The sequence below is a fragment of the Nycticebus coucang genome, chromosome 19 (assembly GCF_027406575.1).
Source record: "Nycticebus coucang isolate mNycCou1 chromosome 19, mNycCou1.pri, whole genome shotgun sequence".
NCBI classification, from domain to species: Eukaryota; Metazoa; Chordata; class Mammalia; order Primates; family Lorisidae; genus Nycticebus; species Nycticebus coucang.
In genome coordinates, this window is record NC_069798.1 from 68,148,408 (window position 1) to 68,168,731 (window position 20,324).

The following is a 20,324-nucleotide window of genomic DNA, read 5'->3' on the forward strand; positions in this document are numbered from 1 at the left end:
AGAAAGATCATATATCACTTCTCAAATGAAAGCAAAATCTGCCCTCATCATGAAAGTGAAATTCTGTATAAGTCAGCTCATTACAATTGAGTTGTCTGTACAATTTAAGTTTCTTGACCAGAGGTTTAGAAATTGAGAACAAAGAGCCGTTCAAACAGACCTTGGGTGACTACTTGATTGGGGCACTCTAGATGGGATTTGTCCTCAGGACAAATGGCTACAAGAGACAAAAATCCTTTTCAATTCAGATCTTTACTCTGCTTTGTATATACTCTTTTTTTTTAATACAAGAATAAATCAAATAGAAATATTTCTTGTCAGAATCTGTTAAAGGACATCTTTATGTCATCCTCGTAGCTATGCAGAACCATTAACTCTCCTGTGTGCCAGCTGTGTATCTTTTTACTGGTTGTGAGCTCCCGACGGCTCTTGGGCTCCGTCTTTCTTCTTTGCGAGAGACTTGTTTACAATTACCAATGTTTAGGCAGCTCTGTCAAAATAATGATAAAAGCACTGGTTATTGAGCCCTCCGTGCTAAGTGTGCTCTTTCCGTATTTTTTTGTCATCTTTAATCCTCAAAATTACCCTGCATGTTTGGTGGTATTATCCTCTTGATCTTGCTCAAGGGGTCTAATAGGTAGCAAATGAAATATGGCAAAGCTAGGGTTGGAATTGAAGTTCACCAGCTTGACCCAAACACTGTACTGTCCCTCAGTGAGAGGTAGAATACCACCAAAGAAAGGAGAGGAGTGTGTTGCAGTTAAACGTGACTTCAGACCCGGGTAAGCAGTGTCAATAAATAGAAAATGTAGAGCACATTCTAAACATTCTGATTTTTAGGACAGAGGTAGTTTTGTTGCTAGCCAAATTGATGTAGAGAATTCTTAAACTAAGATACTTCATTCTTCATTTTCTAAATAAGTCAGCACACCCATAAAGCTATCAGAAGAACACGAAACATAATAAATAGCAACAGAATTATTGAACATACATAAAATTAATCCATCATATCAGGAAAATAAACTGAGAAAAATGTTACTGTGTACTAATTGTTTTTAGAAGGATAGGTTTCCTCTAGAGTCTAGAGCATTGTTTGATGCAAAGATATTGTCAGTTATACATGTTTAATTTTCTGTTTCTTGGTTTCCATATTATTTATTTATTTTTGAGCAGAGTCTTACTCTATCGCCCTGGGTAGAGTCCTGTGACATAGCTCACAGCAACCTCAGACTCCTGGGCTTACGTGATTCTCTTGCCTCACCTCCCAAATAGCAGAGACTACAGTTGTCTGCCATAATGCCTGGCTAGTTTTTCCATTTTCAGTAGAGACAGCATCGTTCTCTTGCCCAGGCTGGTCTGGAACTCCTGTTCTCAAGCAATCCACCCACTGTAGCCTCACAGAGTGCTTTACAGGCATGTGCCACCGCACCCATCCCTGGTAAAGAGAAAAGAAAAAGTAGCAGACAAGGGGGGCGCCTGTGGCTCAGTGGGTAGGGCGCTAGCTCCATGTACCGAAGGTGGTGGGTTCAAACCCAGCCCTGGTCAAACTGCAACAAAAAATAGCCGGGCGTTGTGATGGGCACCTGTAGTCCCAGCTACTCGGGAGGCTGAGGCAAGAGAATTGCCTAAGCCCAGGAGTTGGAGGTTGCTGTGAGCTGTGACACCATGGCACTCTACCGAGGGTGATAAAGTGAGACTGAGTCTCTAAAAAAAAAAGAAAGAGGGGCGGCGCCTGTGGCTCAGTGAGTAGGGCGCTGGACCCATATACCGAGGGTGGCGGGTTCAAACCCGGCCCCGGCCAAACTGCAACAAAAAAATAGCCGGGCGTTGTGGTGGGCGCCTGTGGTCCCAGCTACTCGGGAGGCTGAGGCAGGAGAATCGCCTGGGCCCTGGAGTTGGAGGTTGCTGTGAGCTGTGTGACGCCATGGCACTCTACCAAGGGCGATAAGGTGAGACTCTGTCTCTACAAAAAAAAAAAAAAAGAAAGAAAGAAAAAGTGGCAGACAAAATAATTTTTCATAATACAGTTTATTTAACAAACTAGATAACAAACTATTATCATTTCTACATGAAATCAACATAGCATTATTCACAGTACTTTCTTATAATTTTTGTAGTAGGATTTGCAAAGTTGATAGATATTTATTTTACAACTGTAGAGCATCTCAATTCAGAAGTTAAATTTTCATCTCAAATGCATAATCTATATTTAGATCTGATAAAACTTACGCTTCAAAACGTAGATTCACATTCCCAAGCTGTTCTGAACATATTTAAGTGTGTTTTCAATAGTTGACTTGAGTATCCATTTTTAAGTTGAATTTTGTATTAATTAAAATTAAATAGTCATGTTTCAAGTGTTCTTCAGCCAGAGTAGCTAGTGAAATTAAGAACTGATAAGATTTGATGATTTTTTGAATTTGTGTGGCTGCGTATCCATGTGGGCAGGATGGCTGAGGAAGAGAAGGGTGTCAAAGGAACTCAGTTCATGATACCAGCCTGCTGCTTCACTCCCTGTGTCGTGAACGAGCAATTCAAGTTCTCCAGGATAAACGATTTTGTGTTACAGTCATGCACCACATGGTGAGGGGTATTTCGGTCAATGACAGACAGCACATCAAGTTATAGTACTGTATTTTTAGCGCACTTCTGCTATGTTGAGATGTGTTTAGGTACACAAACATGCCATTGTCGTACAGTTGACTCTGGTATTCAGAATAGTAACATGCTATACAGGATTGTAGCCTAGGAGCAATGGGCTTGCCGTACCCATGGCCCAGGTGTGTAGAGGCTGTTCTGTCTAGGTTTATGTGAGTGTCCCTGAGGATGTTCCCAGGTGATGAAATCACCTCAGGGTGTGTTTCTCAGAACATTTCCCATCATCAAGCATGGCACAGTGAGCCCGTTCCCCTTTCTCCCTCCCTCTCCCCTGACATCTGTGCAGGGTTAGGAGTGTACGTATCAGAATATGGCATCACACATTAATTTAAACATTGCTTTAAAGCCTCTGTAGCCTTTATTCAACTTAATGAACTGTAATTTTTTTTAACTTCTAATACTTTTTTAAGTGGTACCTATTTATAGCTTGATTTTTTTATTTTCTTCATCTTTGGCATTAAAATTTTAATAAGTTTTATGTCTCCAATTTTCTCTCTGTTATACACCTTTCCATGGTTTTAACCTCACTGAGATTTTTATAAGTGCTCTGATGTAACAAAATTTGTTAAATCATTCTAAATGCTGTGCTAAACGATACCTGTAATTTCGATTTCTATTTGTGTAAAATAGATTTTAACTATTACTTACATCAGGCTTTATATTCTAAAAATAGAAATAAAAATCAATGATATCATATAATTTTCTGAGTCAGATAAATATTAAAATACATCAAGTGTGTGGTGTCTACTAAACTATATGCTTCACATTTCACGGAAATAAGCATTTTAAAATTGTCAATATCTGGTTCAGCCCTCATTTCTAGTTGTCGTTGTTACTCATGTGTAAGTTTTCTTCATATATTGCAGGAGAAAAACCTTTCAAGTGTGACGAGTGTAACTTCGCCTCCACCACCCAGTCCCACTTGACACGGCATAAGCGGGTGCACACTGGAGAGAAGCCCTACCGGTGCCCCTGGTGTGACTACAGGTAAGGGCTGGTCTCAAACAGTGTTTCTTTCACAGGGTGCAGCTGAGCAGCACCTCCACGGGGCTGCAGGCTGGAGTGGGTTCCCGTGCCAGCCACATGAGGTAGCATACTTTCAAGCATGATCCGTGTAGGAGGTTGGAAGTTCATTCTTGTACATAATTTTAGTGACTTTTTCAGTAGACTTTGTTAAAGCAGTTTTAAGTTCACAGTAATTGAGAGGATGGTAAAGAAATTTCTCACATATCCTCTACCCCCACGTGTGCAAGGAAGGGCCCCCCCCCACTATCACCATCCCCCCAAGAGTGGCACATTTGTGAGCTGATGAGCCTACACTGGCTTCCTTACTACCCATGGTCTATAGTTTAAGATTCACTCTAGATAGTGTCCATTTTATGGGGTGGGGCAAATTTATAAGGACATGTACCTACCATTATAGTTTCATACAGAATTTAATTACTGTTTAGTACTTATAAAAATATCCTACCTTTAAGGATATTATAGGTGACTAAATACTCATAAATAATTCTAATGCACATGCAAACAGGTCCATAACTCGGCCAGGGAATTGCGTAGAGAAGGATCATGTTGATCCCAGACCACGTCCTCCCAGAGCCGCTCATCTGTGGTGTAGATGATGGTGAATTATTTCAAGGACACAGTGTATGTTCTAAATGGATGACAAGGGGAGGACGCCAGAGTTTTCTGGCAGCTCCGTGGCATCTGTCTTGGAAGGCCTGAACTGGAGAGCGGGAACCTGCGTCCAGGAGCTGACGCTCTCCACTGCTCCTGCTGCACACAGGACGTGCAAACCTGGAGGGAACATCTTGAAATGCAGCCCACTGAAGTTCAATATTAGAATGTGTACCTTAAATTGGAAGCCTTCTTTAAATAGTAGATTTCTGTATTTCTTTGGATCTAGCCTGTGCATTCAGCAAATATATTGCCATAATCTCTATTATCGCCCACATTATTGCATTAAGTTTTATGTGAAAGGTCATCGAATAGTACAGAGATATTACAGATATATTTCATTCATTAATTATTTATTCATTCAACATTTTATGTGTTCTATCTTTGCTTAACACTGGATTTGTGTTTCTTGGAAATTTGGTAAAATGGTGATTCAATTAGAAGTGGGCATAGAAATTCTAAGGTGCTAATAATGTAGATTCTTTAAAAAATAAACATTATTGAATGCACATTTTCCTCATTAAAGGGACCATACTATGGTTGCCTTTCCTGTAAAATACACCAAAGCAATTAAGAAGTTATAGAAATTCCCTTTAATTATCATACTCAGTACTTGGAATTATTTCTTTCAGTCTGTACTTTATGCATAAGGTTTTTATTTTTATTGTTTTAAGAGAATTTTTTGCTTTAGTATAAATTTTATTTTGTATACTTAAAAATTGTAGCTATCCTTTCATGTCAATAATCACTCTCTGTGTAACTATGATTTTCGAACTTTTATTTTTAAGTAGCAGAACTGTTAGTTCAAATAAGGTTACATATAAAACTACATATAAAATAGCTAAAAGTGGTGTTTACCACTTAGAAATAGATTGCGTAAGTGTATTATATTTATATTTACTTACTAAAACATTAAAATCTTAATGAGACTGTTTTGACATGCAGAACTTTTAAAATGGGGGGAGTTGTTGATAACAACTGCTGATTAGCTTCAGCCTCCAGTTTCTGCCTTCCTTTTGATGTGACTCTAAAGCACGAGGAATAGGGAGGAGCAGGCGTGGCGGGGAGTCTGGACTCAGAACTCAGTAACCGTGTCGCCTGAGCCAAGCTGTTCACTGGTAGGCAAACTATTGACTAAAATGTCACTTTCTCATTTGTAAAACGTGGATTATTAATGAAGTAACCTCATGGGATCGTGGTGAATATTAGATAAGAAATACATTGAAGTCACTTAGCCAGAGCCTTACACGACAGAGTCCCTTGATGGAACAGGACCTTTCATTTCCTTGTCATCCCAGGTGACGATTCAGCATGGTTGTAGGTCTTTCCTGACCTTGTGATCTCAGGATACTATTCACTGTGGTGACATGGGAGTTTCAAGGTCCTGGAGGTCTTCAGTGTGTTAAAATTTTATTTATACTACATGGCAGGGTGAATTTTTTTTTTATATAGTTTTTGAAGTAGTTAAAAATATATTAAATCCAAAATCGATTATTGGAAAATTGTTGATAATACTTCCCAGTTTCAGAATGCCTGGTTTGAAAACGGCTCTTCTGCAATACAATTTCAATACATGCATCTCCTCAGGTTATATTGATTGACAATAATCAGTTTATTAAGTTTTTAGGCATGTAGGCTGTTTTTAGGTTTTTACTCTGAAAAAATGCTTGTGCCTAAATCCTTGTGCATATTCATGATTTTTTAGAATAAATTTTTAGAAATAGGCTTTTGATGGCGTTACTGGAAAGGTTGCAATTTGATTTTTTCCTCCTCTGATCAGTATTGTGCTTTGTTAGCCTCTTTTTATACATAAACACATTTCAGAGTATTTTGGGTTTCTTGGCTTTGAAAGTGTGTTGTACTTTTTGCTAAGGTTAAGTAAGGTTGTGTTACTTGTCCCCTGTGCAAGTTACCTGCCTGACATAGAATCACTTCCATTTGTCCTGCCTTTGAGCCGGCCGGATCCCATCCCTATTAGCCCTCTCAGGTACTGCCTTAAAAAAGGAGACAGGGTGTTTTTAAGTATTACTATATTATTCCTGTACTGTGAATTAATACTGAAGAAAAATAAATGCAGTAATAGCTATCAAATTTCCTTTTAAATGCTGATATCCCTTACGAAAGTGTGATTTTTAGCTTTATTTAAGACTTAATTTGGATTTTGAAAGTAAATAGTTTGAACTTTATGTTCATCCAACAATTTTACCACTTTGTGTACATACAGACAAGTTTGCTTTTACCAGTGAACAAAAGGCAAGTTAGCTTTCACAGGAGTATAAAAAACTTTCCAATATGAGAATACTTTGGAAGTTATGGACTATGAATGAAATGTGGAAATTAGAACAGATACTTTTATTTTCTTGTTGACTAGAAAAAATTAAAAATAAACATATAGTTAAGTTCAAAGATATTGTTTTGTTTTCAGAGAATAAGAGAAACAAGATACTTTACCATATTTTCCGCATATAAAAAAAGGAAATGAATTCTCTCACAGGGTAAATAAATTTGAGTGTATATGATTTCTATATATTTAATATATCGTTATGATGCTCACAAATGTCCTAATAGGACATTTATTTTCTTTCATGTTTATTTGATTAGTACCTTTCCATCATATTTTAGTGCTCAGAATATTCAAATAATTTTTTATCATTTACTTATTTGCTTGGTATAAAAAAGATAAAAATAATTCCTGTAGAGTATCTTTGTCATTATTAACACTTATTTGCAGGTAAGTTTCCATCATTAGAAACTGAAATATTATTTAAATTTCATTTGAAAATAAAGTTTTCATTTTATAAATTGCACATTAGTGGAGAAATAGTAGTAGTTATAATTATTCATGAAAATGCAAATATAGATTTGTTTACAAAAGAATTTCATAATTGGTCTTTTGAACCTGGGGCTATTTTTCAAGTTTGCATTATTAATTTAGGCAATGACATCTCATTCTATTTAGATGTAAACATGTACCCCTTTCTTTAGCTTTTACTGTCTAAAATATCCAAAAGTCTAATCCATTACAAATCAGTATTTTCTATCATTACTCCAAAACTTTTTCACCATTAATTGCTATTCATTATAATTTCAGAGAATAAATTTAGATTCATGGCATACTGGCCTACCTTATTATTTATGCTGTAAATTCTTTAGATTTATTTCTACCTTAAAATGGTAACAATTTAACATTTTTCTATATCTTTATTTTCCTTTGTGACATATTGTGCCCTCTATATGGAGAGAATAAAATAGAAAAAACTTTAACATGTCCTCCTAAGTACCCCTTTAGCAGTGTAAAATCTGACTTCCCTGGAGGATTCGTCTGTATCAAATGTATTTTATTTAACTTCCACTTTGGCCTCCGCATACGAGCAGAGTGTTTCACTAGTGTGGCTACAGAGGGGCTTTGGTTTAGTGAAACTTAGCTTCCCACAGGCCTTCTTTAGGATTTATGGGGGAAGATACAGTAAACGCATATTAAACAGTAAGCCACTACTAAATCATGAACAGTAACACAAAATACTAGCAGCAGTATTAAAAATATTGAGGGTAATCTACATTGCACCCTAAGTGTTATTTTGTGTCATATAGGAAATTAAACCTTGCAGCCAGACTGCAGGTTTCATCATTCGTTCACCGCGTCCCTGATAGTGAAGTTGGGGAGGAATCAGTGTTCTTCAAGGCTCTTTTGGGCCATATTTTCCCTCACCTTTGTAAGTGTGTAAGTACTAGCCTTGCATACTCTTTTTTAAAAACATTTTTTACTCCTCTACCTTTTTAAACCTGTTTTTATTTTTTCTTTTTTACTTGAACTCACATGCCTGCATAGAAACACTGTATCTCACCGAGCTGGGAATCAAATCCACAGTTCACATCTCACACTGAAGATTCACCTCATCATTTTGCTAAACTTGTAGGAAATGCACTTTGATTTTTCTTTTTTTTCTCTACTTGATGGCTGGCTGAGCTTTTAGCTGGTGTTTCCCATAGAAGTCATTGACACATTAAAGTGGTTTTTGATCTCAAGAGAGTTCTCTTTCCTTTTTTGGGTGAGGGGAAGTCAAAGGATATTTGAAGTAACATCTCAACTCAGAGAGTGATGTCTCAACTAGGAACTGCTCACATTTTGTGATGCTCCTCAGTATTCCTTCTGTATTACTCATCTGAACATTTTGTTTAGTATTGCTATATAAATTTGGCACGTTTGTACACATGTGACTGGTGCAAGGAGAATTTGCTTTTTATTACCACCATTTGAAATTTATGGGTGTATTCTCGAAAATTTTTGTCAAATATACTTTCAATAGAATTCTGTCTTCACACATTGCTGGAATCATTTTTTGGGAAATTTTAAGATGTGGTGATAAAAAATTACATTTATAATCTTTTTATTTCTTCTGAAAGTTCATATTAATTTCTTTATCTTGTATTTCTATACCATATCTCAGTTATGAAAAATGTTTTTCAAGTCATAGATAATATGCATTTTTAAAAAATTTTATTATATAAACATTTTCTGTTTGTTATTCTAATTACTTAGTAAGGGAACCTTTTAGATACTGTGGCATTAAGAGTTCAGTATACCCGGGGATTCATTGTTCTTATCATCTGTTTGTTACAGTACCATTCTGAGTTACAGCTACTAATTCCACTGAGCATAATTTTCTTCTTTTGGATAAGCTCTTCAGAGACTTTTAATTTTCCTTTAGCTTCCTGTGCAGGTCCATAGATTGTATGTGAAGAAGCAATGGATAGAACAAACTTGAATTTGCACCTGAATAATGACAATGGGAGAAAAAAATAGGTCTTTGTCTTTTTAGAAGTAGGTGTATATGCTGCGAGAAGTCAAAGTAAACATACCAAATGAACAGCACACAAGCACACAATTTACTTTTTCTGAAGAATCAGAAGTTGTATTTATTTATTTATTTATTTGTGGGAGATGTTGAAGTTCTTAAAAAGTAAAAGCATACATAAAAATATCGACATGTAAATATCTAGTATTACTATTATGTATAATTTCTATTTGAAACAATTTGATTGATGCCACAAGCCTGGTTATATCAAAATAGATTTTGAATAAAAATCTTTCATGTCATTTATAGTAGCAGTCAAATTTTTTTATTTCACTTATCTCAAATGGATATCTCTTTATATTTTACTCTATTATAACTGCTCATCTCATTAATGGAATAAAAAAACAAATACACTACAGTAAAAGATTAGTTTGAAAGCCTAAAAATCCAGAAAGACTGATTCCAAGTCTTTCTTCAAATTGTGATGAATTTCTTCTGGGAGGCAAATGAGCCTCTGGTGTGGTGCCACATCTGTCCTGCCGACTCCTGTGGTGTTGCCCCTTCCTGCTAGCCGTCTTCTCTCAGTTCAGCTGGCCACAGATCCATGTCAGTGTCGTGGCTGGTTTGGTCCTTGGAAGCATAAATATTGCTTAAGAAGATTCTCCTAGAAGGTTCCATGGTGATACTTTGCAAGGCTGAACTGTCATTCAGGTGGAGATGTTCTGGTAAGTTTAGATGGGGGGGTTTGAGGAGGTTCTTTAAGAAAACCACTGTCCTCGCAATTGCACCGTCTTCTCAGGTTTTCTTAGTGAAGTCTGAGAGTTATATGCTGATCAGTGTTTCCTTTTCTCTTCGTGTATCTATCCTTTGATGCACAAATTAAGTTATTTCTGAATACAATATTTCCTAATTTTTATCTGTCCATTGCATTACTCAATTTTGTCTCCTGAGTTCTAATTGTGCTTTTATTTGGTTTTATGTTTTCTGTGATGTTTTTTCTAATTTTATTTTGATGCACAGCTTGCTTCATGGGTGTTTTCCTGCCCTGCCCTGCAACACACAAGCACACAGCCTTTTAAAATTTTTGTTTCAGCTGTGTGCAAGTATTTATGTTAGGCCTTTAGTTAATATTGGTCAATTTTAATCTAAGAAAACTCGTTTATGTAGAAAGTCTTGTAGACTTGAAAATATATTGATTCTGTAGCATTAAAAATTACAAATTGGTTCATACTTCCTTAAAATGAATAAAATTTAGATAGTACTTTTTGTTTATCAGTTACTAGTAAGTTGTTTTGTTTGTTGATGTTGCTGAAATAGGCAATGAGATCACAGATTAATTAGAAGAGCCATTTTGAACACAAAGTGACCATGCACTCCCTCTGCTGTCTCTTAAAGTAGAATCCAGATAAACATGTTTATTTAACCTGCTATTGTCGAATCCCAAATCCAGTCATTATAAAAGGACCAAAGCTATCTTTGGGGATGGTCTTTCTACAAGGAATTACTATGGACAGTCCCTTGGGTGGTAGTTAGATATATCTATATATATTGTGGTAGGAAGAAAGACCTTAGAGATGAAAAAAAAATAGAAAATATTTTTGGGGCAATAGTCTCTTGCATAATAGGTTATTCCTCAGACACCAGAGCTATTATCACACAACAAACACTTTACTATGTAACTATCTATATCTTCCAGCGTTAGAAGCCCATACAATGTAGCTTATTAGGAAAACACTCTAATCACCAGCAGGGCTGACAGGAGTCAGTAGACCGCTCGCCTGCACCAACCTCCACAGTGTCAGGTTAGGCTTAACCTCAGAGGTGGACCTTACAGACAAAAACTGAACAAAAGAACTTTGTAGTGCTTAAAGTTTGACCAGTTATTTACTCAGTGAGAATGCTGAGATATTCGTTATTTTATTTTCACCTCTTTTGTTCTTAGCGTATTCTGAAATACTGCCTGTCTGGGGCCTATACAGAGATCATGGAAGAAAGACGGGAGAGTTCTGCCCATGTGGAATATGGTGATGCAGTTGTTTTTCTGAAGCAGAGCAAACCCAAGTAGCCTTATGTATCAGCACATCTTACACCCACACGCCCTGCGTGGAATCAGACCTGCTTTCTGTATGGCAGCATGTATTGGGTAGATTGTGGCTTTTTCTTAAGATGCCTGTAAAGATAATATGATGTCTTCAATAGCATTTACTTCTCTATCTTCTTAAGTATGGGAATGTAGCAGACTCTTTATTGGCTTTTCCTGTTTATAATACTTTTCTATTACTATCTTTATGAGAAGTTCTAGAAAAAGAACTTAGGAGCTTTTTGTTTTTATTTTTTAGTCAAATAATGTTATGCTATTCCTTACTGCAGAGCTACAAGTGAGCTAGAATTCAAATAAACTAGAATCCACTCTTCAACAAGATAATATGTAACCTGATATTTTTCTGTACAGGAAATTGTACCCTAATGCTACGTATTAACCTTCCCTTTTACTCCTTAACCTTTAACCCCTCGTTCTTCATTAGTCCGGCTTGAAGCTTGCTGAGCCGCCCTCGGTTCTGTGTCTTTTACGTGCTCATTGGCTGTGACCCCAGAGATCTGTCCCTGGGTAGGTTTTAGCACCTACTGACCAACTTCACTCCGTCATGATACTTTCTTTTTGATTTAAAGTTATTTATTCACTTTGGAAAGCCTACATCATAGCGTATCTGTGATTATGTGGTACAAGGAGGCCAGCAGTGCGCTTCTGGGGCTGTCCACACCAGAAAGTTTGTTTTCTCCAAAGGCAGTGGGTAGCTGGCCGAGTGCCCTGCACAGGAAAATGACACATTCACACTTTACTTTGCAAAGCTCACTGGCACGGTGCAAATCATGGTTCAGAGTGGGATGCAGTGGGAGATGGGAGATGACTTCAGAGACCATTGCGATGTCACATGCAAACAATTGTAAGCTAAGGCTATTGCAGAACAGTAGAGAAAGCAGGTAAAGGGCAACAGAGCAAGTGGACATGTTGGCCAAGTGAATGAATTGGGAGTGGGAGTCACCCATGTGTCATTCTTTAGGGGCCTTGGCCAGGGATTGGGAGTGGGAGTCACCCATGTGTCATTCTTTAGGGGCCTTGGCCAGGGATTCTGAGTGAGTGACTATGCCAATTACTGGAGAAGGAATGCCCTTTAGGAAAATGACCACAGGCCTGGTCCAGGGTGTGATGTGTCCATGGGGTACATAAATGGAAATGTGTCAGTGAGCTCCTATCGAAGGCAGCAACTAACTTGATGTGTCCTGTGGAAAATTGTGCAAAATGAAAAAGCAGAGGGTAAATAGCTGCGCAAGAGAAACTGAGAAGTGAGCTCACGGAGGTGGGGGGCCTCCTGCGAGGAGAGGTGTCAGCAGTGCCAGGGGCTGAGGGACTCCAAGACACTGGCTCTCATGGGAAGACCCAGTTACTAAAGTGATGAGAACAGAAATCACTCACATTAGTAGTCAGAGGCATCTTGCCTGGAGGTCACAGAAATTTTGCCTCCAGGGTGCCCTGTGAAAATGCTGGCCTAGGGCAAGGAAAGAGAGAGTGGTGGCTGGAAGGCAGCACAGTCTGTGTTTCCTTTCATTTGTTTGCATAAGATTACTTTGCAAATTGCACTTAAGTGCTGATATGCCAAGTGAAAGAGCCCATTGAAAAGGTGAAGCTGAAAACTTTATCAAACACATCAGCTGGGACATGTCTGTCCGTGCATGTCTGTGATCAGGGTTTGTGGAGCATAGGGGTGCTCCTGGCAGTAAAATCTCTTCTTTTCCCCTGATAATTAATTCAGAGAACTACTAGAAACACTCAGGAGTCAGTCCCACATCTCCCTGTTCTCACGTTGGTCCTCTCCGGATGGAGAGCAGTGTGGTTTCGGAGCTTCTTAGTCTTTATTTTGTAGCTTTCCACATTTGGGGGTTGTACACAACATCAAATTTTATCTTCATTGTGTTCAGAGTTTTTGTCCAAGATAATAGACATTGTGTAGTAGTATTATTCTGTCCCCCCACCCCTCCCAACACATATATACCCAAACTTTGGGAATTTATTTGCTTATATGAAGGATTCCCATAAAAGGCTGGCCTATTTCATCTTGTACTCCTTACTTTAAAAATGCACTTGCTGCTAGCTAACAGTTGAGTGTAACAGTAATTTAATGAACGCTCGTTTTAAACATGGTCTTTTAAAATGTGGCATCTTTTCTGTGTCTTCTAAACAATGTTTGCTTTTGTCTCAGGGTTCCTCTAAGATCAGTAAATCTAACAGGACACTCTGATGACATCATAAACCAGTGGGAGAGCGCCCAGTCGTTTATTGTGGTGACACCTGACTCCTGAATGTATTTACAGCCCATTTGATTTGTCTTTACCTACCTTTTGTTTGGCTTATTTCAAGTAATTATGAACATCCTATAATACCAGTCGTGACCATAATTATATTATCCATGTCCTGGAGTATTGAAATTCCAGTTAGAGACTGTTTTGGATTGACCCTACCTTCTTCGAGTAGCTGTATTTCTGGAAATATATAGAATATATGTTACAACGAGAATTGTAATAATGGGATCATGGTGGAGTTGGAGGGAGCAAAAGTGTCACCATGTGGGCTGAGATAGGGAACGTGATTTGTTTGCATGATTTAGGGTGTATTGTAACTACCAAAGTGTTGGTGTCAGTTGTGTTAAACCACTGAACGTGGGGATAAGCCCGCGCACTGCCCTGCAGGTTGCTGGGCGCTGCTTTGCACTCACTGCTTTGTGTGGGTTTTCTTTGATTCTGTTGCACCTTTTGCTGCTTTGTTCCCTTAGAAATTATGGTTACCACAGATCCTTGTGGCTGGATTTTGATGTTTGCTTGCTTTTGAGCCTTAAAAATTAAAAAAAAAAAAAAATGATTTCCCTTTGCAAATTGAGATAGTTGTGTTTTGTATATCTCCTCTCAAATTTCTGGCTCCACTTTTTAAAGCACAAATATAGGAAGTAGAAATAGTCACCACGGTACTCCTAACATAGGTTATTTCTACAATCAGCAACAATGTTTTATTAAATTCTAAGGAAGCCTCCTTTTTCCTAGGCTGACAAAGGTTTCTTAAGAAAGAGAGACCCAAAAGACTCTGAGTAGGAGTCAGTGAGTAAGTGTGTCATCTGGACGGGTCCTCTCAGGCTCCAGGAACCATGAACTGAGAAATACATGGGCAATATTAGAGTGTGTATATATATATATATATATTTTTTTTTTTTAATTACATGTTCCTTCCAATTAATGATTTCTGTATGGCCTTTGAAAAATGATGCTATGACTGTAATGATTACACAATCCAAATCTTACTTCTTGAGTTCTCTGTACGTACTGGTTTTTAACTACATATGCACGCACTTATATTGTTACCTTCCTCGCATCTCTTTTTTTAAAAAACAAATTTTAAAGCTCTGTATACTTCGATATAAAAAAGACTTGATACGAGGTTTCAGTTTTATTTTTAAGGTTTTTTTTTTTTTTTTAGTTTAAAAGTGGAATATATGTTTTCTTTAGCTGTAAAAGTACAATCAAGGCAACATGATAAGTGAGTCAGTGTTGTAAAAGTAAAACTAATTTTGCCTTCACTCACATGAGCTATAGAAGGAGGAAGCTTTATTGTCCCTGGGAAGGTGATAAGGCAGAGTAATTGTATATTATACTGTCCTGGAACATCTGCCTGAAGACTGCTGCAGCAATTCATCTATCATGGACGAAGCAGCATGTTTTGTCTTTTTGCTTTAACCCGTCCCCACTGCTGGCCTGCGCGGAGGTTTTGATAGTGACTGCGCCTGGGCTGGGGCTCACATTAATCAGTCCCCTTGTTCAACACTCCAGCTGACATAATTACAACCTGCGCACAGCAGTTATTCAAGTCGAGTCCTTGTCACTCGTGGTGCGAAACTACACAGCTCAGATCCCGGAGGAGATTGCCTTATCACACAGAACAAGGGCTCGCAGGAGTCGAAGAGAATAGAAATGGGAAAATGTCTTCCGGGAGTACTATATATTCCTTTAAAATAAGACATTCGTGAGACTTACAAGGGACAAAGGGAAGCATGTTCGCAGGGACTGAAATGAACCAGTTATTATTTTTAAATGGATTACATGGAGCATTTTTGTAAAAATGGACATAAATTATTAAATTCAGTGGTCTTTCCTCATCAGCAACTCTTCTCTGTTTTTTTTCTTCAGAGGTGATGACATAACATTGGAATCATGAAAGGTTTACATACTCTTGGTAGGACCCAATTTAATAAAATTAATAAAATATGTGTTTTAAGTCTAATATCCAGCAAGTATAGACTTAGCTTTGTCTCAAGCTTAGATGTAACAGCTGGGCAAGTTCATTCCTATGGAGATGCAATGTTCATGTATGAGAGAGGAGCCAGAAAGAAACTTTGAATCATTTGTCGCACCTCCTTGCTCTAATCTCCACTGGGTGGGTTACCTGCCAGCTCCTTCTATGTGCCAGGTGTGAAGGATAGATCTCCTTTCAGCCACTTAAGCGGTATTTAAACTTTTATGGCAGCCCCTGCCCTCGCCCCTGAGAGACTCCATGAGCCCATGAGCACTTGGTGATTTACAGGAACAGATCTGTGGGTCTACCCATGGCTGTCACACCGGAATGCCAAAGTAATTGTTATTTTAAATCTTAGTCATCTTCTTTTTCTCTTAAACATTATTTGTCCCAAGTGAAACCAAGTTGTGGCCTAAACTGTCAGAAATATTGTAAAGCATACTTCTGGTTAAGTAAAAGTTTTATATATACCATCTTAAATTTGAAAATCTTCCAAGGAGAAAAGCTACACCAAATTATCTTTTACATACACACACACATGTTCATATAAGTTACTTGATTTGTAAAGTACTTTGGGGGGAGTTTGGAGATAGGTTGTAGCTCTTTTACCCAGGCTAGAGGGCAGTGGTATCATCACAGCTCACTGCAACCTCCAATACCTGGGCTCAAACCTCACTCTCCTGAGTAGCTAGGATTACAGGCACGTGCCACCATCCCAGCTAATTTTTCTATTTTCTTATACAGACAGGGGTCTTACTCTTACTTAGGCTGGTCTTGCACTCCTGACCCCAAGCAACTCTCCCACTTCAGTCTTCCCAAAGTGCTAGAATTACAGGCATGAGCCAGTGCACCTGTCCAGAGTACTATTTTTTCTAGGTGACTTACTTTTAGCCAAAGTGGTAAATATATCATTTTATTTGTATTTATAATATAATAAATTATATCATATTATAAATAATTATAATAATTATAATATATTATGATATAATGTAATTATAATATATTATAATACGATGTAATTATAATATTATATTTATGTTTTATATAAATATAATATGAAGGTCATGTCCTTTTGGGAAATATGTTTCTATGTATTTTTTTTTGTCCAACCTAACTTCTTTTAAAAATACAATTTGATTGCTTGGATTTGGAAAGATGGTTAGATTTCATTTTTTTATATATTTTTTAGTAAAGCTCTTTTTTGTTGTTTCAGGGGCTTATTATCCACCCACCTGTCCTGGTGTTATAATATCTCACTTTGCTAAAGAATAAAACCTATCCTCTAAGGAAATAAATTATGTAGAGATGAAGAATCCAGGGGCGTATTTAACTCAAAGAGCTGCAAGCTAGTAAAGCAATTCTACCAGCCGTTTGTGCCATCTAGGCAGGAGACAATTAAAAGGAGCAGACGACTGAAAGAAGAGGTCCAGTACTTGGGGCTTATTCAGCATTTTGATCTTCACAGTTTCAAAGTTTCATGCAACATTATTAGCTCTATCTTGGAAAAAATTTTCATAGAGAAGTTTGGTAAACACACTATATATTTTATTTTTGTGCACCTCTTTCAGAGTCACCATGATTGACATATGAAAGAATCTCAGAATTTCTGTAGTAAAGAAATAACATATGATTTTGTTTACTGAAATATGTCAAGCCTTTTTCATGAAAGCCCTAGAAGTATCCCGCGATCTTCTATGCCATGGAAAGTTAGAGAGCCACTCAGGCCTGCTGCACATTCTTAGCTGAGAGGCTTTGAGACAGTCGTTTCTCATCCCAATTACTGCTTAAACGTACTGTGTTCTGTTTTACTTATAGGAGCAGTGAACTTGTCAAGGATATCAGACCAGCGTCTTCTGGTTGCCCTTCATTTCTCACACCTGTTACTTTTTCTCCTCCTTTATACCGATGATACAGGGGTGTACTAGGAAGGGAAACAGTTAATGCAATGTATTTTTTCTCTTTGGGGGGTAAAGAAAAAGAATCAGAGAGAGATCAAGGTTCTTCAGGGCTTCTCCTCCCTTTCTGTGACTCGAGTGACAATCTAACTCTGGCCTCATGTTTAAATCACTACACAAAGTAGGTGGGACTATTCTTGAAGCACTAAATTCTAAAGAATTAATTTGGGTTTCTAACAAAAGTAGTTCAGGGGCACTTCCTGCCTTTGCTTCCTGTGATTTTCATTGTTTTTCTGTGGAGTGGAAGGTTGAAAAGAGGTTGTTAGCATTAAAGTAGGTACTTCCTCTAATTGGTTGTAGAAACCGTGAGCACAGATTTAAACAGGGAAGTAATTTAAGTGGAAGTGAATGTGGGGAAGGTGAGTCGGGATCAAGAGACGGAAAGGTGTACATGCTCCTGGGGACAGACAGATCAAGTGTGACTGGGCCGTGGCACCTTGGTGTGCCCTTAATCCATCTCCTGGGAAATCGGTGGGAGTTAGTAAAGCATTTGGAATACCGTGAAAAGGAAGATGGTTTTGAGAGCGTTAGCGGTTAGAGTCACAGAAGGGGAGAGGCAGTCCTGTGAGTAGACAGGGAATTTTCAAATCTAAAGTTTACGAAAGTTTCCTTTTATGAAGAACAACACAGCCTAACTCATCTCTCCTATCGAATCATAGTTACTTCAGGGGCATCATGACAGTGATTAGTTTTTCTGCTTCTTTGTATATAGTAGGCACTAGATATATATTAATAAATTCAATTTTTCTTTTTTTTATTAAATTGTAGCTGTGTACATCAATGCAATCATGGGGTACAATGTGCTGGTTTTATATACAATTCGAAATATTTTCATCACACTGGTTAACATAGCCTTCCTGGCATTTTTTTGTGTTATTGTGTTAAGACATTTATATTCTACATTTAGTAAGTTTCACATAATACCCTTGTAAGATGCACCGCAGGTGTGGTCCCAATTACCCTCCCTCCGCCCATCCTCCCCCCTATTCCCCTTTCCCCATATTCTTAGGTTATAATTGGGTTATATGAAAGCTATAAATTAGTTTCATAGTAGGGCTGAGTACACTGGATACTGTTTCTTTCATTCTTGAGATACTTTACTAAGAATATGTTCCAGCTCCATCCATGTAAACATGAAAGAGGTAAAGTCTCCATCTTTCTAATAAATTCAATTTTAAAATAGGAAGCCAATATATAGAAAGCAGACTTTTCTTGTAATTATATGCATTCCATATAAGCCAAAGCAATCATTAGATTTAAATTACTGTTATTCTGGGGTGCCAGACACCAGCATGAGGATCCAGCCCTGAATGTGCACGGGCTTTCTGCGGGTCACAGCAGGGCTGCGCAGCGACCGCCACTCAGGACACAGAGTGGCTGTGGACACTCTGACAGCAGTGTACCTGGGAACAAGGAAACTCACATCCTCTTAAGAGTGGTGGGAGAGTCCACTTCCGTGCTAACTTACAAGTGTCATTTTCTTACAAGGCACTGCTTTGTTTATAACGATTCACCTTACATCACGTAACATTAATAATTAATCTTTAGTACTCATTTTGGAGTCTTTATTAATCATCTGTTTTTGTATACATTGCCCTTTTCCCCTCTTGTTGCCCTTTGAACTGTATTTGTGATGTATTATGCTACTTATCAGTTTTCACTTTATGAAGTATATTTTCCTATATATTCTGGTAGTATTGGGTTTTGAATTTTTTTCAGAAAAATTCTTTCTAAGTAAGAGCATAAAATATTTTCTTCTATCATTTTTATGATTTGGTTTCCTTATATTTAAATTTTAAAATCCAAATGGAATTCATATTTGTAATGTGTAGGTTTATAGCTTTAACCAATTTTAAATTTAAACGGCACAAATGTTCAGTAACCTAAAATTATCAGACTTTCTCGATGAGTCCTTTAGTGAGAATGTAAGTGATAAACAAGTTTGTATCTTAGACTGTCTTCCCTGAATTGTGGAACCAGCTCTGGTTTTCTGTATTGGAGCACGTTCTCCTGCCCTTCGTGAGCTGTAGCCAGAAGCAGCTTCTGTGGGGCTTGATGCTCCTTTACCAGGGAAGATTTTCAGTCTTTCTGAGGTTGTTTATTTGCTTAGAAAATTTACAATTAAATAATGCTGGTTTAAAAAAATGTGATAACTTCTTTACATAATTTACATAAAAATTTTCTTTAGATCATTCCTCATTACTTTTGGAATACTATCTTTAAACACTATATAACTGAGGAATTCAGATGAATTGAAATTGCTTTTTGTGTATAGTAAGAAAATTGCTGATAATGACCCAGATAGTTGAACTGCTTTCTGTTTAATAGGAAGACCAGTAGTAGTAATAACAAAAAAAACGGAGTGCCTACTGTATTATCTGAGTATGTTTAGTCATTTACCTTAATCCTCATGACAGCTTTCTACGTGTGTGTGTGTACATATATATATAGTGTTTGTGTGTATGTGTGTGTGTGTGTGTGTATTTTGTGTGGGGGGTTGTGTGTAAATATATATATATTTCCAAAAGGAAATAAAAAAGTATTCTGTGGTCAGAAAGTTTGGGAAACAAAATAATAAAACTAAACATATTTATTTGAGCAGAATTTTCAAAATTTTTCTTAATTTACACACACACATATATACATACATTTTATTTGTTTGTTTGTTTTTGAGACAGGATCTGGATCATCACCAGGCTAGAGTGCAGTGACATTATCATAGGTTACTGCAGCCTCGAACTCCTGGACTCCAGCATCTTCCTGCCTCGGCCTCTGAGGGGCTGGGTCTACAGGCACGTGCCACTGCACCCAGTTGATTTTTCTGTTCCTCATGATTAGGAAGTCCTCAGCTAAGCTCAGACTCCTGGCCTCAAGCAGTCCTCCTACCCTAACTTCACAAAG

General features: G+C 37.6%; 1 protein-coding gene across 3 annotated transcripts in view; it reads left to right on the forward strand.

The window, feature by feature from the left end:
* ZNF407 (zinc finger protein 407) overlaps positions 1–20,324 on the forward strand; it is a 459,946-nt gene that overhangs the window by 273,563 nt on the left and 166,059 nt on the right. For all 3 annotated transcript variants that reach the window (XM_053571862.1, XM_053571865.1, XM_053571864.1), the window contains one exon: positions 3,525–3,645. In XM_053571862.1, the coding sequence (XP_053427837.1) occupies positions 3,525–3,645 (121 nt within the window). The remainder of the gene's footprint in view (positions 1–3,524; positions 3,646–20,324) is intronic.